Source organism: Sorex araneus, chromosome 1 (genome assembly GCF_027595985.1).
Source record: "Sorex araneus isolate mSorAra2 chromosome 1, mSorAra2.pri, whole genome shotgun sequence".
NCBI classification, from domain to species: domain Eukaryota; kingdom Metazoa; phylum Chordata; class Mammalia; order Eulipotyphla; family Soricidae; genus Sorex; species Sorex araneus.
In genome coordinates this window covers 202770959-202790998 of record NC_073302.1, presented here as the reverse complement: position 1 = coordinate 202790998, position 20040 = coordinate 202770959, and the positions used below count along the sequence as shown (strand labels likewise).

At 44.2% G+C, this 20040-nt stretch overlaps 1 protein-coding gene across 5 annotated transcripts in view; it reads left to right on the top strand.

Moving 5' to 3' along the window:
* The window catches only part of FMNL2 (formin like 2), a 376300-nt gene that overhangs the window by 230271 nt on the left and 125989 nt on the right, over positions 1–20040 (top strand). For all 5 annotated transcript variants that reach the window (XM_055136998.1, XM_055137002.1, XM_055136981.1 and 2 more), the window contains exons 3-4: positions 7648–7728; positions 15960–16036. In XM_055136998.1, coding sequence (XP_054992973.1) covers positions 7648–7728; positions 15960–16036 — 158 coding nt within the window. The remainder of the gene's footprint in view (positions 1–7647; positions 7729–15959; positions 16037–20040) is intronic.

The window sequence follows — 20040 nt, the reverse complement described above, 5'->3', positions numbered from 1 at the left end:
TCAAAGGTTCAATTTTCTTTGACTTCAGCAATTTGGGGCCCCCCTCCCCAATTTTTTGACACTCCTAATGATAGCCAGTCCTGGCTCTGGGCTCAGGGATCATTCTTGGTGGAGCTCAGGGAACAATATGAGGTGACAGGGATCAGACCCTCCAGTTGGTTGTATGCAAGACAAGCGCCCTAACCTGTGTACCATCTCTCCGACCACTGAGAAGCTAAATTATTGTATACTTGTATACCAAGCATGCTTGTGTTTCAGTCTTTCCTTAGGATAATATGAGATAATAAACTTTAATAGTATGCCTTTTAATTTTTAATGAGTTGAACAAATTCAGGGGAAACACTTCTGAGAAGTTGAACTCACATTGACTTGCAGTGTACACATTCTGGAGTGCATTATTGTGACTTCGGTCTTTATACCTGAGACCCTATAGTGTGTCTGCCTGTCGAATACAGTGGACTCCCGACCCTCTCTGCCCACCCTGCCCTTCCTCTCTGGTAATCCCCAACCTTTTCACTCTTATTCATCTGTTTTTGTTTTGTAAAACGCTTTTAAGGTGGGGAAATATGTTGAGCAATGAGCAGCATGGAAGAAGCTCCATTAGCACTATAAATTAGAGAATCTATTCCAGGATATGTTGATAGAGGAAGACAAGCAAAGAGAAACTCCTATTAATGAAAATAAAAAGGAGAGCCTTCAGAAAAGTCTCACCCAACAGTGCTCTCTGTCTGAATTGTAATGGAGTACTTGGAAAGTTGTTCCCTACTTTCAGACCAGGAAAATGATTTTATATTTAGGACTGAAGACTGCATTGAAGCTCTCCAAGAAGCTATGGTTGTGGAATGAATCTGACAAGCAGAGTTTCAAATCTTGTCTATGTAGAAAATGGCAGCTTTTAGAGTTGGGAATGGGGAAGGGATGTACAGTACTAACCATATGTACCCCCCCCCCCCGTTCAAAACACTTATTGGCTCTGTTGTTGGTCCTACATGCTTTAACCAATTATTTGGCATCTGCCATTGTTCGTTCCAACTCACCATTAGATTCTTTGTGCCATTACCTTTTATGAAGTCTATTAGTGAATTCCTGCTAACCCTCTTCAAGTCATTAGCACATGCCCCTTGCTTCTCTACCTTTGTTCCCGTATTCCCCCATCTGGAAAACTCCTCTGATTCCTCCCTCACACAGTGTCCCAGAATATCTGTACGCTGCCTGTCCTTCAAAACTCCATTCAAAAGCCACTTTCTCTGGGGAACTTCCTTTGATCATTTCAGTTGGAAAAAGCCTTACCTTTCTTTGAACTTCCAGAGGATCACATATGGCTCTTATCACATTCTACTTTGTATTACAGCAATGTCTGTTGTATCTCAGACATGAGATTGAATGCTTTGGAATTGAATTTGTTTCGTTTTATGCTTTTTATACAATGCCTTGCATAATGTGAACTGGATGAATGAAAGAATAGAATGTGCAGGCTAAATGGGATAGCAAGATTTAAGATGTTCAGAGTGAGGATGAAATGTTCAGTGAAATGTTTCATCTGATAATAACCATTGAGGCCATTCTAAATAATCAGCACAGCTGACACTGGAAGTTGTTAGATGAAATTAGGGGGAATGTGTGTTTGTGTGTGTGTATGTGTGTGTATCTATCTTTATATGATCTATTACATCACCAAAATATTAAGGCTCTATATTTATCCATATTATCTGTTATGTTAAATAGTTAGAGCCTTAATATTTTTAATTTTTTTCTACAAATTATTTTCTTCTGGGACTGGAGACAGTGTATAGTGAGTAGGACATTTGCCTTGCATGTGGCCAACCTAGGTTTGGTCCTCATCATCTCATTGGCCTCCTGAGCACTGCCAGGAGTACCCCCTGAACACCACTAGGTGTGACTAGGTGTGACCCCAAAACAAGACAAAAAATCCCCAAATTGTTTTCTTTTTTTCCTCTCCCCATGTTTATACATGTACTTTCTGTGAATGAGATGGTCTGAAAGACTCTGTAAAGTTACAGAATTTGTGTGTATGTTGGGGCGGGGGGTTGTGGGCTGTTTTTCTTGAGGACTTTGGTGAGAGAATGTAGGGGGAATTTAGACCTCTGTGCACAAATCCCTTTCCTTTGTATGTATGACTAGCTCGTGAGGGCTGAGATGTTACAGCCAAGGATGCCGAGGAGCCTTGCTCTGGAGCTCACCCTGCGTCTCCCACTCTCCCATGCATGCACTGTTCCTGGATTCTGCTCCATGATAGAAATCATTTCTGCCTATATACCTTGCAGGCATCTTCTCCTCGTCTCCTCATGGCAGAAGCATTATTGAGTCTAGATGGTTAACTCCTTGAGAACATGGTTTATCTTTTTAGGGGAGAAGGGAAGAGTTTGGGTCACATCTAGCAGTGCTCAGGGCTTACTCCTGACTGGGGATCATTTCTTGTGGTGCTTGAGGGGGACCATTTGTGGTGATGAATTAAACTGGGGTCAGCAGCATACACAAGGTAAGCGCCTTACCTGCTGCGCTCTCTCTGTCCCGCAAGCTTATTTTTACCAATATAACTCTGATCACGAGATCCTCTGCTAGAGCATTTAGCACCAAGCTAAGTCTTGAAAATGAGTACTCAGGAGTGGCAGTGATGCCGGTTGTAATTATGGAGACCCACAGCTTGTTGCCTCAGTCTTGAGAAAGCATGCCCACCAATTTTCAACTTCCAGGAAGGAAATTTCATGTGCAGTGAATTTGTGTGACTAATGGCAAAACCTGGACTTCCAGTTTGGGCTGCAGTGGACTTGAACCTCAACCTTTTAGTGGAGCCCACTAAAGGTCTTGTCCTTTCCTTTTCAGCATGGCAGGCTCTGTGTGGGCAACTCAGGGAAGGCAAAACAAAGGATCCAGCAAGTCTTAGAGAACTTGAGTTCTGAGAAATGTGTGATGATGAAAGGCAGCGACACTTTCATTGATGCGAAAGATTCAACATGGGTTTATCCATAAGTATCCAGAAGCTGTGGCTTGAGTTTGGCTGACTTGTATATCACTTATGCAGAATATTACAAGCTCCGTTACTTTAAAACTATAAAAATTATTTGCAGTGAGGAGAGATATCACAGTTGGGAAAGTGCTTGCCTTGCATAGGACTGACCTGGGTTAGATTCCTGACACCCCCCTAGAGTTCCCTGAGTACTGCCAGGAGTGACTCCTGAGCACAAAACTAGGAGTTAGTGAGCACTAAGCACAGCCAGGTGTGGACCCAAACTCTCGTTAAAAAGTGAAATAATAAAACGTTTCTGAAGTGACTTGTATATAATGTTTGAAATGGTTTGGCGTTACTGTCTCAATAGAGCTTGTTTCCCATCCTTGACCTTTTTTAGCTTGTTCAAAGACAAGTGTACTTAGTACAAAAACTTGAGTTTGATCAACTGTGTGTGATTGTGTGTGTGTGTACGCATGCACATGTGTGTGTGTGAGAGAGAAGAGAGAGAGAGATTTGAGGCAAGTCACTGAGTTTTTGAGTGACTTCCCCCACCTATAATTATAACATGGGGTTTATTTCTACTTATCATATAAGGAGTTTGAGTGTTCTGTGAGATCTAAAACATATGGCAAAGTGTTATTAAACAATGAATAAATAATCTTTAGGAAGCAAAAGGTATAGTGTTCCAGATGCAAAAATAATGGTATTTTTTGGCTTGCATAGATAAAGTTGCTTTTCAGTAGTGAGAAGTCTTTTGATTGTTCCCTCAGAAAATGAGTCGCTAACACACTAATTGATTAAAGTAAAATATTTCCAAATGGACAGAAGCATATGAAGACTTGGTGGTTCTATTGTCCAATCTCCCATCCCTACCCCACTTGCCTTCTTCCCTTCATGCTCACTCCAGTGCAGCTTGTGGCCAAATGTCTTGACTGTTAAGAAATGGCTTTGGGTGTTTGAATATTTATAGGTAATGATTAAAACCCCAGAGAAGTCATTGCTTCCTACCCAGAAATGCTTTGTGAAGCAAGTCTGGTCATGCAGAGAGATAAAGAGTAGGAGGGCTGAGCTGTTGGTGATTTCCTATCATTAGACATTCTGAAGGGAAGTTTGACTTCAAAGCTCTTCCATATGACTTATTGATTCATATTTACAAATTACCTTGATTACAGAATAGCATTTATGACTAAGGGTAATTTTTCCACACAAGCTATTCCCACCAGTGATCTTGAGCAAGCAGGTGAGTAATTACTGGAAATAGGGTGTGAGGCATGAAGCAGCTTTGGAACGAAAGACAATGGGAACTGCTAGCTACCGCAGTTTTGGATTTCAGTGCACTGTCTGAAATTCTAATGTTCAAAGAAAACAGTTTGAGTTTATTGGCTTTTGTTCGGAGGCCAGACCTGGTGATGATGCGCAGGTGTTAGTGTTAGTTCAGTACTTAGTACTTAGTACTGCAGTACTTACTACTGAGCTACTTAGTAAGAACTACTTAGTACGTAGTTCTCAGTACTTGATCCTGATGGTGTGCAAGGGACAAGATCTGTGTCATTCATCAAACCCTGGCCTCCTGTAGAGTTCATGCCCAACTCAATCAGCTTAATCAATGACTGAATAAATAGCAGTATGCCTATATTTAAAAAAAAAAAAACTACCCCGGCCTCCTGTATGCTTAGCATGTACTCCAATCCTTTGAGCTGTTGAAGCTCTGGCCTCATAATATTCATTTAAATAAATTTGCCTATGATTTGCCCAAGGACATTCAAAATATAACTGCTGTGTTATCTCTCTGGTTTAAACATTCGATGATGTGCTGGAATTCTCGGATGCATCCCCCCAGACATTTTCCCTGTTGTTCATATAGCCACATTAAAGACAGAAAGAAAAAGTTTGGCGAACTAAATTCTAACAGTGTCTCCCTTGGCACTTAAACAAGTTTTAGGAAAATGACTGATACTGTCATCCTGTTGCTCATCGATTTGCTCGAGCAGGCATCAGTAATGTCACCATGTGAGACTTGTTGTTACTGTTTTTGGCATATTGGATATGCCACGGATAGCTTGCCAGGCTCTGCTGTGCAGGCGGGATACTCTTGGTAGCTTGCCGGGGTCTCCGAGAGGGGCGGAGGAATCAAACGCAGGTCGGCCTCTTGCAAGGCAAACGCCCTACCCACTTTGCTATCGCTCCAGCCCAGGAAAATTACTAGTACTGTATATTCATTCTTTGTATAATTTTGACCTGAATTCCTGGATGGAGGCAGAGTTTCTGGGAACAAGCTAGAAGGTAGGACTTTCGCCACTTTAGTATTAGTCTTCTTTGTTTTCTTGTTACTGTTAGTCTCACAATGGAGCGAGCAAATTGATGAACAACGGGATGACAGTGCTACAGTGCTTCTTTGTTTTTGTTTTTTGTTTCTGTTTTAAATAATTTTTCATTTCCTCTGCCATTCCTTCATCTGCCATGGTGATTTGTTTTTGCGCTCTCCTGGTTATAATGTACACACACTTTTTTTTTTCTGGTTGTGCTGCTTTTCAGGGATCACACTTTCAGGTGTGTCCCTTTAGTTGTGCATGCACATGTGCTTGCCAGGGATTGCACTCTTAGTTGAGGCATGCGGGCTATGGTTGTGATGGTTACACATTCGTGACTGTGCCAGAAAGCAGGGGATCACGGAGAGCAGAGCAGCCAGATCACGCTCAGCACATGTGGAACACCACACATTGGATATCCTGGCCATACGCTTGATAGGCAGGGCCTGGATGCTCCAGGTTCTTCAACTTCATTAACTGTAACTGGGTGTGTGGGGGAATGAAAAATCTTTAAAAAATCTGTTTTAGGTTCATTTTCCTTATGATTTATTTTTGGTTAAGTTTTGATTTTATGTACTATTTTAATAGCTATTTTATATACCCAGAGGTCTGGGGTCACAAAAAAATTTCTGGGGTGAAAATGGGTCATGAGTAAAAAGAATATAGGAAGCCCTGGGCTATGTCACAGCATCATTCCTGTGGATCCTGCTCTGTGTCTTAAAAATACATTAGTATGTTACTCAAACTAGTGACGTGGGTGCCTAAAACACAAGCAAAGCTAAATGTGTACATTTTTAAAAGTATGAGTTTATTTATTGGTTTTGGAGCCACACCTGGTGGAACTCAGGACTTACTCCTGGCTCTGTGCTCAGGGATCACTCTTGGTGAGAATGGGATTATATGGGGTATCAGGGACTGAACCCAGGTCAGCTGGTGCAACACAAGTGTCCTATCAGCTGTACTAACGCTGTGGCCCCTAAAGTATGAGTTTAATAAGTTCAGCTCTTGTCTATAATTTTCGGAGAATGAATATCAGGAAGTAGAAGTGCTTATTTTAGAAGGACCCCCTGGCTTTCCACAATTTTAAAAAAGAGATGGAGAAAATTGCATTTATTGACTGCCATATGGACTTCCCCGGTTGATCGAAAGCCTGTAGATGTGCGACTCAACTAGACTATGTTTTTTTGTTTGTTTGTTTTTTACCTTTTTGCTTTTCTTGGGTCACACTCGGCGATGCTCAGGGGTTACTCCTGGCTCTGCACTCAGGAATTACTCCTGGTGTTGCTCAGGGGGCCATATGGGATGCTAGGAATTGAACCTGGGTCAGCCGCGTGCAGGGCAAACCCCCTACCCCTTGGGATGGATTTTGATGGGCCTTTCTGGTGCATGTGAAGACCTTGCCAAAGGAACAAATATTGAAGGTATCTTGACACCTGTTCACTGATTCAAATTTTAGGTTCCCTGTCCTGAGCCTGCATGGCGGTTCATTGAATTTCTTGCATTCAGGATCTGATATGGAGAGGAAGGGGGTTGGTGCAGAGGATGGCAGCAGTTTAAATTGTTGTTGGCCACAGGAGTTTCTAAAATTGGGTAGTTGTAATATTTTAAAGCATGGGTTCCATTTATATCTTGTATATGCCGTGGACTCATTACCCATTTTTGAGACCACTTCATTTTTCCCAGTTTGGGCCAAGTATCTGCTGTTTATCCACATTGAAGATCTTTAAGAGACCATGCAAAGGCCAGCTAGGAGAACCTAAGTAGGATCTCTCCATGGACAGAGAAGTCTTCTGAGAACCAAAGTTTCAGTTCCGCAGAGAAAATAATAGACACAAGGTCACACAGTGCGTTTCACCCACCACAATAGCATCTTATGACACTGTGGTTCTCTGACTTTCAGTTTATTCCTCTGCAAAGAGAGGGTGATATCCACACACCCAAAAAGAGAGAGAGAACAAAAGGGAATGCCCTGCCACAGAGGTGGGGTGGGGTGGGGTGGGGACAGGGTGGGTGTGGTGGGAGGGATGGAGGGACCATTCGTGGTGGAAAATGGGCACTGATGGAGGGATGGGTACTTGATCACTGTATGACTGAAATGTAAGCACGAAAGTTTGTAAGTCTGTAACTGTACCTCCACGGTGATTCACTAATAAAAAAATTACAAAAAAAAAAAAAGAGTGGTAACACCCACTATCAGTGAAAAACTATGAGAGTGGCCTGCTAATTTGCAGGACCATGCTGGCTCTCTGGACATGTCTTGGCTTGGCACAGCTGCACGCCTCTGCGTGTGGCTGGGCCACCGTGTCATTTGCCTTTGGAGTTTCATGGTTTTTTTTTTTTAACACTTTTCCTCTGTGTCTCCGGCAGGAACGATTCCAGGTGAAGAATCCTCCCCATACATACATTCAGAAGCTGAAAGGCTACCTGGATCCAGCTGTAACCAGGAAGGTAAGATGTATTTATTTCCTTCCACCTTTTGTGGGAGTCCTCTTGCACTGGAGGAGCCTTCCTTCCTCAACCAGTGCCGGGAAAACAAACTTTGGAGACTTTAGAAGACAAAGGAAAAAGCCCCCCATCTGGAGGAGGTCTTACCGGCACTCTTCGGAAGTGGGAGGTGCCCCTCGGGGTTTATTGAGTGACTGTCATACCGTGCAGAGTCCCGTCCAGAGGTGGCCAGCCAATGGAAAGACAGACTCACAAAGGGAATACTTGTCTTTCATGCCTTGATGCATTTCCAGAGACCTTGGAACATCAGTAGGGCTTTGTCATCCCAGCTGTGCACTCACATCCTGTGCTGGTGCTCTTAGCAGCCTTCCCCTCCCTAACCCGGCCCTGGCCCCTGCAAGGTAAGGAAAGCCTGGCCAACTCCCTGTCTCCTTTTGCAAACAAGCCCTGCTTTGTGCGGTCATAACAATTGGTTTAAACTGATGCCTTGCAGTAAAGCGTGTAGCCTGGCACAGCCCTGTGGGCCTGAATGGCCCTGGGATCTCAGGCAGAGCTGTCCGTGCTTGAGAGGGCAAGTGGTTCTTTGCCAGATGGCATTTGTGTTTCTGTTGACCTGCCACAACCCTGCTTTGAAGGGTGCCACAAAAAAATCTTCATGGAATTCTAAATTTCCCTGCGCTTCAGTAGGTCAAACAAAGAAAAAACACACTACTTTATCCTGATTAGGCATGATTTCCAGGAGGACTCTAGGTTCTTGTATTTTCCCCCCAATCTCCTTCTAGTTTTTTTTTTTCCTTTTACCTTTATTGTAAAACGTCCCCTCACTCCCACCATTGCCACAGATCAAGCGAAGAACAGCATTTGCTTGCTTTGTGGGAGTTTGCTGGCTCTTTTCTTGCCCTGTACTTAGTTTGCAAATAAGAGCAAATAAAGTTTGGTGAAGGCCATGAAAATGAACCCTGCCTTTTGGAAGCAGCATGTGTGTGATCTGGACACTACAGCCTTGTCTCTTGAGCATGTGCCCCTCGCAGTACTTTAGTATCCGCTCCCCAGATAGTCACAGGCATTTCCTTTTAAAATGATCTTTTGGGGTGGGGGAAGGGGGCAGAGAAATAGTATAGTATGTAAGGCACTTTCCTGGAACCTAGCTGACCTGGGTTCTACATTTGGCACTCCATGTGGTCCCCCAGTGACCATCAGGTAGAGCCAGGAATAAGCACTGAATACAGTTGGTTGTGGATCCAAACCCTAAATAAGTGAAGATGATAAAACGAGAATAGAAAAGTCTTCTGGGGCTGGACAGATTGTACAGTGGGGAGGATTCTTGCCTTGCTCATGGCCTACCTGAGTTCAATCCCAGGCACAGCCCCAGAAATGGTCCCTGAACACAGAGCCAGGAGTAAACCCTCAGCACCACTAAGTGTGTCCCCCACCTCCCCCCAAAAGGTTAAAAGGTCTTTCATCGAGGGCCAGAAAGATTGTACAGTGGATAGGTAGCTTGGCTTGCACATACCCACCCAGGTTCGCTCCCCAGTAACAAGCACAGTCCCCTGCGCTCCGACAGCAGTGACTCCTGAGGGCAGAGCCAGGAGTAAGCGCTAGGCACAAGCAGGGCTGGCCCCCAAACAAAACAAAACAAAACAAAACAAAACAAAACAAATCTCTGTCCATCTCCTCATTTTGACAGCTGGGCCATGCTTGTTTGTTTAGTTTCTCGGGAACTTTGCTGATTTGATTTTATCATAATCTGATGATTATGCATTACCAAAAACCACGTTGCACACGGGTGTGCTTCTGAGCCTTTTCTTTGCTCATGGGCCTACAAGATTCTCTTTTAAAACTGATTCAGAAGCATCCAGACTACAGCCATTTAAACGGGATGGCCCAGGCCGCTGGCACTCAGCACTCCCAGTCCAGAGAGAGTCTGACGGAAACGCTGCGGTGTGCTTGGAGCCAGTGGCTTCCCTGGCACAGAGCACAGAGCACGAGCTCCTAGGCAGGTTGCTCTACAGGAAGAAAGGAGCCTGAGCAACAGGAGAGGGTGTAAGGAGCTTGCCTTGCACGCAGCTGATCTGTGTTGGATCCCCTGTATCCGATACGGTCCCCTGAGCACTGCCAACAGTGATTCTTGAGTCCAGATTCAGGAGAAACCCCAGAGAATCCCTGGGGATGGCCCCCAAAACAAAAAAGAAAGAAAAAGAGAGAAAAAAAGAAGAAAAGATGCGAACATGCAGAGAGCAATTATTTTCTTTCTTTTTCTTTTTTTAATTGAATCACTGTGAGATACAGTTACAAAGCTTTCATGTTTGAGTTTCAGTCATATAATGGTCAACACCCATCCATCCACCAGTGCACGTTCTTCACTACCAATGTCCTGGTATTACCACCACCACCCCCTGCCTCTATGGCAGACAATTTCCCCCATACTCTCTCCACTTCTGGACATTATGGTTTGCAATACAGATACTGAGAGGCTATCACGTTTGGTCCTTTATCTACTCTCAGCACACATCTCCCATCCCGAGCTATCCCTCCAACCGTCATTGACTTAGTAATCCTTTCTTTATATCAGCTGCTTTCTCCCCCAGCTCATGAGACAGGTTTCCAACTATGGAGTAATATTCCTTGCCCTTGTATCTACTGTCCTTGGATGTCAGTCTCATATTATGTTACTGTATATTCCACAAATGAGTGCAGTCCTTCTATGTCTGTCCCTCTCTTTCTGACTCATTTCACTTAGCATGATACTCTCCATGACCATCCACTTATAAGCAAATTTCATGACTTCATCTTTTCTAACAGCTGCATAGTATTCCATTGTGTAGATGTACCAAAGGTTCTTTAACCAGTCATCTGTTCTTGGTCACTTGGATTGTTTCCAGATTCTGGCTATTGTGAACAGTGCTGCAATGAACATATGAGTGCAGATGTCATTTCTACTGTGCTTTTATGCACCCTTGGGATATATTCCCAGAAGTGGTATTGCAGGGTCATATGGAAACTCAATTTCAAGTTTTTGAAGGACTGTCCATATTGTTTTCTAGAAAGGCTGAACTGGTAGGCATTCCCACCAACAGTGAAAGAGCGTCCCTCTCTCCCCACATCCACGCCAGCACTGGTTGCTTTTGTTCTTTTGAATGTGTGCCAGAGAGAGCAATTCTTAATCTGCAGCCCTAAACCTCTAAAACGGAAGAGGGAATAGGTGGATTCCTCCTGGGGTGGGGGAGGGGGGAGGGAAAGGAGGAGATACAGTTCTCCTCTGGAACAATTATTACTGGGTTAAGGAAAAGAATACAAACCTAAGCACCCACTCCCCCCTGCCCACAAAACAAGGTGCTCAGAAAGTGCTTTATACCCTCAAAGACAATGAAGGGGCCCGTCTATTTGGATTACCTACATTCTTTAAGCGTCTGTTCTGATCATGCCTGCACTTCTCTGAATAACCTTATTGCTTGGTCTCTGCCTCATCTTTCTCAATCGGCTTAGAAAAAAAATAAACCTGAGGCTGGGATCACCCTCTGCTTTTCAGTCAGATTTCTGTCAGGGGATGGCAGTAGGAAACGATCTGTTCTGCTCAGTGTAATTGTCCTGTTAACTCCTAGAAATTAAGATACATTCTGTTGGGAGTAAGACTTGCTGTTAAAACGAGTTTTCAGATTCTCCTCTGTTTTATGGTGGGAAGAGAGGGAAGATTTCAAACAGGTCTTTCTGTTTGAGCCTGAATATCCAGGTGAGCAGACTCCCCTTGAAGGTATGTGGAATCACTGAATCTTTTTGCTTTGTTTCTTCTATTTGGGGGTCACAATGAGCACTGCTCAGGGGCTACTCCCAGTGGTGCTTTGGGAGCCATGTAGTGCTGGGGAGCAGATGTGGGTCCCCTGCACCACAGCCTGTGTTCAACATTAGAACTCTTCGACTGGCCTGTGTCCTTGAATACTTCATTCATTAGCCAAACTTTTGTTCATATAAAACGGACTAGAGCGATAGCACAGTGGGTAGGGCGTTTGCCCTGTACGTGGCCAACCCAGGTTTGTTCCTCCTTCCCTCTCGAAGAGCCCAGCAAGCTACAGAGAGTATCCCACCCGCATGGCAGAGCCTGGCAAGCTACCCGTGGCATATTCGATATGCCAAAACCAGTAACAGCAAGTCTCACAATGAGACATTACTGGTGCCTGCTCGAGCAAATCAATGAACAACGGGACACTACAGTGCTAAATATAAAACACTTAATTTGCTCTCTCTTTTAAAAAAAACACACCTTATGCATTTAGATTCTCTTCTAAATGGTTTTAAATGAAACCTTGTAGGAAAGAGGTAACCTAATTCAGATAACACTGTGGCCAGAACTTCCCACTCCAGCCTCTCTGTTAACTAACACAAGGCGATGCTTCATCTGTGCATGGGGTCGAGGCTTTGGTATTGCTTCCTTGCCAGGGCACAGGCTCCCCCCATATGGAAAGGAACTTGGTGCTCTGGGAGCCCCATGGCTATGAAACAAAGCAGATTGCACGTTCTCCACTGCTTCTCTGGGTCCTCGCCTGGGCCTTCTGGGAAGGGCTAGAGGATCAGAGAGACTGCTGGTGGGTAGGCACCAGCCTTTTCTTTTTGCTGGTGCCCACAGAGTTTTAAAGCATACATTGCTGGGTGAAGCTCATGGTTTTGATACAAGAGCCTGGTTTTGATCCCCAGCACTGTATAGTCCGGTCTTAGGCACCTGTGCATGGATCACTCCCTCTACCCTCTACAGCTCCAACCCTGAAGGGAGCCACCCCCAAGCTAAGAGTCAGGAGTGGCCTCCTTGTTTGTTTTTCTTTTTTTTTTAATTTTAATTCTTAAAAATCTTTGTTAATTTTTTAAATTGAATCACCATGAGATACACTCAGTCACAGAATCGTTCATGATTGGATTTCCATCAATGTTTCAGCACCAGTGTACAGTTCCCACCACCAAGTTATCGAGTTACCTTCCCGCTCCCTCTGCATCAATGGCAGCTCCTCTCCTCCTCCTCCTCCTCCTCCTCCTCCTCCTCCTCCTCCTCCTCCTCCTCCTCCTCCTCCTCCTCCTCCTCCTCCTTCTCGTCCTCCGCCTCTTCCTCCTTGTCGTCGTCGTCCTCCTCTTCTTCTTCTTCTCCTCCTCCTCTTCCTCCTCCTCCTCCTCCTCCTCCTCCTCCTCCTCCTCCTCCTCCTCCTCCTCCTCCTCCTCCTCCTCCTCCTCCTCTTCCTTCTCCTCCTCCTCCTCTTCCTCTCCCTTTCCCCCTTTTGGACATTATGGCTTGCAACTGAAAAGTCATCAAGTATATTCTTTTATCTAGGAGTAGCCTTCTTGAACCACCAGGTGTATGTTCTGAAATAAATGTGAGAGAGAGAGAGAGAGAGAGAGAGAGAGAGAGAGGGAGAGAGAGGGAGAAAGAGAGTGAGAGAGAGAGAGAACAGCACATAAGGCACTTGCTTTGCATGTGGTAACCCAGGGTCAATCCCCAGCACCATATGTGGCCCCCTACACCTCAAAGAGTGATCCTTGAGCACAGAGGCAGGAGTAAGTCCTGAGGATTATCAGGTGTAGTCCCCAAAGTTCTCAAAGTTTAAGATGTCAGTCCTTGTTATCGTGTTAAAGCAGTGGCGGCAACTCACAGTCCAACTGGAAGCGGAGCTGTTCCTTCCCAGTGCCGTCGAGTGCAGGGAAGCAGGTATTTCCCCGGGCCATGCTGCTGTGTGGGTCCTCAGTGCTTTGTTCCTGTTTTCACTTGATCGTGACTTTTCACTGAGTTATTTGCTTTGCTCCATCTTAGTCCTTCAGCAGATGCTCTTTTGTTCCCCTTCCATCTCCTGTGCCTGGCTGGAGTTGCAGGCCTGGGTTGCCCTGGCCCCCAGGAAGCAGAGGCTGAGTGTGTGGAGCCGCAGGAAGGCATGAGAAGCCAGCACCGTGCGCAGTGGGTGCCGAGCTCTTCCTTAAGGCCACGCGTGCCTGCAGCGCAAGGCTGGGTTTGGCCAGGGAGCAGCCAGCACACCTAGGTCTCCTCAGTAGCTTGGCCACAGGACACCGCCCCCAGCCCCAGGTGCCTGACCACAGACACTGCCCCTGCTCCCACAGGTGCCATGCCCCTGGCTAGGAAGCGCTGACTTCCAACGTTCTTCCAAACTCTAGGGGTCCCTCCCATTTTTTCAGCCTTTCATGGAAAGAGGGGTGGAGCACCCCTCTCTTAATCACTGCAGACACTTATTTCATCTGTTTCGTGGTAGCTGAGACTGACTTTAGGTGCTTCCAAAGGACTGCTTTAGAGCGCAGTCGGGGCAATATTGGGCAATGGTTTGCCTCCATGGGGCCTTGGAAGATTTTTGGGGAGGAGCAAAGCGTCTTCTGTAGAGAAGAAGGTGAAGGAGCTATCTCAAGTGGTCGACCTGGGGATGGCCAGGCCATGGCTCTCCAAGTCACACATTCTGGTATCTTCCTTTTGAGTCTTCCTCCTTCACTTCCTCTTCATTGAAGTCATTTTTCTTTTTCTTGTTTTTGTTTTTTTTGTTTTTGGTCACACCCCAAGGTGCTCAGGGGCTATTCCTAGCCAGGACTCAGCAGGCCACATGGTACCTGGATTTTGCACAATCCTCCCTCATGTAGAGCATCTGTTCTGGCCCTTTGAGCCATCTCCAAGGCCTGGACTCCTGTTTAGTTTTTGCTGAACACCCAGTTTGTGCTGCAAATGTGGCCCAGAGAGCAAATGAGAAGTCATATCATCCGGGGCCAGAATTCTCCAAGGGTTTTTCTGGAAACCGTGCAGCATGGTTTGGGTCTGTAGCACCGAGTACCTAGAACTCTTCTTGCAGTTTATTTCAGCTGTTTTCCTTTCAGGGGGCTTCAGTATTTGATCCCTGTGAATCAGGGTTTCTGCAGGAAGGTGTGTTCAACAGCAGCTATGCAACCCAATGACATCTTGGAGATTAGTGGAGAGTGGAGAGAGAGATGAGCATCATGACAGGAAGGAGTCACGAACAGAGATAGACCCCAGGGATTAGGGAAGGATTGATGGATTTTGAGAGGCTGGGGAATGTGGAAACATGTTCCCAAAGTCAGGAGGAAGTGCTCCAGATGAGAAACCTTCCATATCAGGCCTCTGGGATTGTTTACTTTCAGGAAATGTTAGATTATGTAGAATAGAGTTAACATCACTAGCCCAAGCCTTGGAAAGCAGTGCTGATGAGATCGGCCCTTCCTGGAATTTCCTGATAAGAGTGACTCACTGGGGGCCTGGAGAGAGACAGGACAGCAGGCGGGGGACTGATCTTGTATGTGGCCAACTTGGGTTCAACTTGGACATCATATGTGGTCCCTCAAGTACTACCAGGAGTAAATCTTGAACTCATAGCAATTTCTGAGCTCTGCCGAGTGTGTCCTCTCTCCTACTCCCACCCCTTTCTGCCTGATGATAAAAGACTGACTCATTGGGACCACAAACCTAGGATAGGGCATACTACGCCTTGCATGCTGCTGACCCTGGGTCGATCTCTGGCACCAAATGTGGCCCATGAGTTCTTCCTGGAATGACTCCCTTGGCATCTAGTCGAGTAGCCCCTGAGTCACTGATGGGTGTGACCCCCAAACTTTTCTCCCCTTACAAAAAAAGTAAAATAAATAAAAACCAAGACTGACACACTGTGCCTAAGGAGTTGATGTCAGTAATATGGCATATGCTGACTGCCTGTTTCTTTCTTGTGGACTCTGGACTCTTGGATGTGCCATGTGGACGGGCCCAGTAAATACCTAGTCTCTAATGAACTTCTTTGGGGGACATTTTAGGAATATAGTCATTTTTCCCTTCATGGGGAAATGCTCTTCAAAGTTTGGTTTCCTTTGGACTTTTTCTAGTGCTTCTCTTTAGAGATGGTGCCTTATGTCATTTCTTTATAATAATTTTATAGCTGCTAGGACAATTGCAGACCTGAGTCTCATTAGCCATTAAAACTTGGCTTGGCCTTGGACCTGGGCATGTTTGTTGGTGAATATTGTTGTAGAATGGGAGAACAGTAGTCTGCATACTCAAAAATAGGACATAAAATAAGATATTTGCCCTTTCTCATGAACTTTTTTAGGATGAGAAAAATGTGTGTTGTTTTGCAAAAAGAAAAGTTGGAGAAACCCACTTTCGAAGCAGGGTTGATTTCATATTTTGCTCAGCTTTTTACGGGGGGATTGTAGTTGCAAAAATATGTTTTGTAAGAATGTTTGTTCTTGAATTGCAGAAATTCAGACGACGAGTTCAGGAATCCACACAAGTGCTAAGAGAACTGGAAATTTCTTTACGAACCAACCATATTGGGTAAGTGTGCCCACTTAACATTTTAGCTCTAAGGCTTTTGGACAATTTCTGAAGGAACTGAATCATATCCAATGAATTAATTGTTCATTATAAATTTGTATTGTTCATTATAAGTTAAGAGACTGCGGTTTAGAGGGGTGGAGCTTCTGTGAATAGTTGGATTGGTCACTGTACAAAAATCAGTTGGAGCTAGACACAGGGTCTTTGAGTTGGAATATTAATAACAGTTGTAAATTTTGTTTCACATGTATGCAGTGATAAATGCTTGGTCAAAAAATTGTGTGCATAACAATTTTCTGGCAAATTAGAACCCGCAGCAAGTAGCTGTACTCAGATGTTCTGAAACCTTTCTAAGCCTTCACTGGGATTCCCAGAGCTGGTTTGTAGAATTGGCTTCAATTTCTGTACCTCAGCTCCCTGCCATATGCCCAGAAGGAATCAGAAGCTGGGGTGATGTCTCCTGCTCACCCTCATCGCACTTTCTCGGGTTAGCTCCAAGGCAGAATTATATCATTTCTACTGAAAGTGTCTCTTAAAATTGTACAAGTTATGAAACCCCTGGAGTTTTCTACAATAAAACTAATACAGAGTTACTTATAATTTTTCCCTGTGTCATTCTTTTTTTTTTCTTTTTGGGTCACACCTGGCAATGCACAGGTGCACAGGGGTTACTCCTGGCTTTGTACTCAGGAATTACTCCTGGTGTTGCTCAGGGGACCATATGGGATGCTGGGAATCAAACCTGGGTTGGCTGCATGCAAGGCAAATGCCCTCCCTGCTGTGCTATTGCTCCACAACCCCCTTCCCCGTGTCATTCTTTGCTGACCTATTAAATATGAAGCTTAACATATGTATTATATCATCTTACAGAGTATCTTATAAAGTCAAAAAGTTAAAGAAAGTTTACAGCTACTTTAGGTTGTATTCGTATTAACTATTCAAATGGTTTAATTTCCACATTTATTTCGGTGAGCTTTTTTAAGTTCAGAAATACAAGGTTGATATGTAAGTCGTGGAGTTAGACTGACAATTAATCCTAAAGGATAATCTGATTTGTTTATCAACTTGAGAGTGAAGTCCTTGGAAATTGAACTTATTCTAACCTTTGTTCCAGAAAATGGGTTATAGAACAATAAATCACATAATCCTGATTTTTAGAATCAGTGGAGAAATTACATGCCTTAGTCTCTTATTTTGCAGAATCAGAGGAGGTGACTCACGCCAAGTCTAAAGCTGCAGGACCTGGTGCTTTGGTTCAAAATACTGTGTCCTTTTTTTTCTTTAACAGGCAGCTTTCTCTTTGAAAGGGAATAAGATAATCAGAGCTCTGCGATCAAAGCAATAAGGCTTGTCTATTGGGGCTGAAAGTGGCAGTGATTTAATACATTTGAGCAGCCAAACTCTGGAAATTCTAATACTTTCCAATATTTGTGGATCTGGAACTAGGTTTTCTTGGTAAGACCCAGCCCTATACCATTGGCACAGCTTCTAGACTGAAAATGATGGAATAAACTGCAGCCAAAATTTGTGCAAATTGTCTAAAAACATTATTCAAGCATTGCTGAAGTAATGTGAAATTGACCATCAAATACCACAGCAAGGTAATTTCCAATATAGAGTTGACTATGAATGAAGAGCCCTAGTTGGACTGAGTCCAGTGCAAATATGGCAAGCAGTTGGATTCATTTGTTGTTATAGATACTATAGGAATTTTGAAAGAATTCTTTCATCCTCACCAGTTACAGTTTTCACTTGCCTCCGACTTATGTGAGACACACTCCAAAAGTTTGGCTTTAGCAGCCAAAAACTTCATGGACGTGGATGCTCATTGACAGACTGTGTGCAATCAGTACTGCTGCAACCACATATATAGAACAAAACCACACACCAGGAAATGACCCGTGTTTCCTGTCCTGGAAACCCAGACCCAAAAGGCACTCTTCATTATGGATATTAACTTCTTTGGCCTCATTGGATTGGGAAGTTATCAGAAGAATAACTCAAATTACTCAATGATGGGGACTGGAATGATTGTACAGTGAAAGTGAGCCTGCCTGGCCAATCTGGGTTTGATTCCCAGCACCCCATATGGTCCCCTGCCATGCCAGGAGTGAGCACAGAGCCAGGACTAAACCCTGAGATCTACTGGGTGTGGCCCCAAAACAAAAAGTATATATATACACACATATATGCACATACACACATATATATATACATATATTATTGAACAAAGTGAAGATAATCAAAATGAAAAATCTTTTGAATCACAGTGACCGTATAAGGGATCCAGAAATTTAATGCTTTCTTTGATGTACCATATAAAAAATAACTAACTTGATTCTCCTTTACCTTATGGGAAGAGGAGGCTTGGTTCTGATTTGTACCATGTTAGTTATTTGACCAGAGATGTACTGCCTAAACCTTCTTTACTTACTTACCGTATGGCCTAACTTGACTATCATCTATAAAATGATGATAACAATACTTATGCCACAGGAGTCAATGAGATAACTAATGTTCAATATTAAGTCTAAATTCATAGTAAACATTCAATATATGGTAGCAGTTTTTGTTATACTTGTTGAAACAGTATTATATTTAGATAATTTATGAATGCTATGTAAAACATCCTTAAAGAATTCTCTGGAGAGAATGTCACCTTCTCTGTCTAAAATGACTCTGATACCTTGAGGATTGTAATCCCAGAAATTGAAAGGAGGGGGCTCAAGTGATACTATAGCAGGTCGGTGCTTGCCTTGCACGTGGCCGACCTGGGTTCAGTTCTCAGTATCCCATATCCCCGAGCCTGCCAGGAATGATTTCTGAGTGCTGTCAGGAGTAAGCCCTGAGCATTGCCAAGTGTTGACCCAAACCAAAACTGTCACTGTCACTGTTGCTGTCACTGTCGTCCCCATTGCTCATTGATTTGTTCGAGCAGGCACCAGTACCGTCTCCACCGTGAGACTTGTTGTTACTGTTTTTGGCATATCAAATACGCCACTGGCACCTTTCCAGGCTCTGCCGTGTGGGTGAGATACTCTTGGTAGCTTGCCAGGCTCTCCAAGAGGGGCAGAAGAATCGAACCTGGGTCTGCCGCGTGCGAGGCAAATGCCCTACCCCTGTACTATCGCTCCAGCCTTGTACTATCTCATCTGATCTCGGAAACCAAAACTAACCAACAAAAAATTGAGAGGAGAAATTACATTCAAAATTCAGTTACAATTCAAAATTCTGAATAACAAAAACAAAAACCCTTTTTCTAGCACGTGGCAGTGCTTCAAGGTTAAAATCTTGAACTTTGAGGCCTGAGCGATTGTACTGCGAGTAGGGCACTTATCTGGCACAATCTATGTAAGTTCAATCTCCAGCATCCCATATGGTTCTCTGAGCACCGCCAGGAATAATTCCTGAGTACAGAGCCAGGAATAACTCCTGAGCACCACTAGGTGTTAGTTCCTCTAAAAACAAAACAAAAACAAAAACACCACAACTTCTTTCCCCCCCACCAAAAAAATCTGAGACTTTGCTGAGATTCCTTTCCCTAGGAGAGGGCTCCTACAGTAAGTACAGCAGGTAAGCGCTTTGCCTTGCATGCGGCTGACCCAGGTTTGATCCCCAACCAACATATGGTCCCCTTGAGCCTGCCAGGAGTGATACCTGAGTGCAGAGCCAGGGGTAAGTCCTGGGCACAGCTGGGTATGGTCACCCAAAACAAACAAAAACAAGAGATAGCTTGTTAAGAATTTGTGCTAAATTTTGATACAAGCCTGTGAATGTCACCTGTCTTCTAAGAAAGAAATTTAATTTTCTTTGAGTCAAATTCAAGTGACAGTTGGACTACAAATAATTTAATTTGCTTAATCTTAGGAACTATAATTATTGCATTATCACTTCTCCAAGTCCTTGGACTTGACTTGAAACATCATCCTTGAAAAGAACTGGGGCTGGAGCGATATCACAGTGGGTAGGACATTTGCCTTGCACGAGGCCGACCCGTGTTCAGC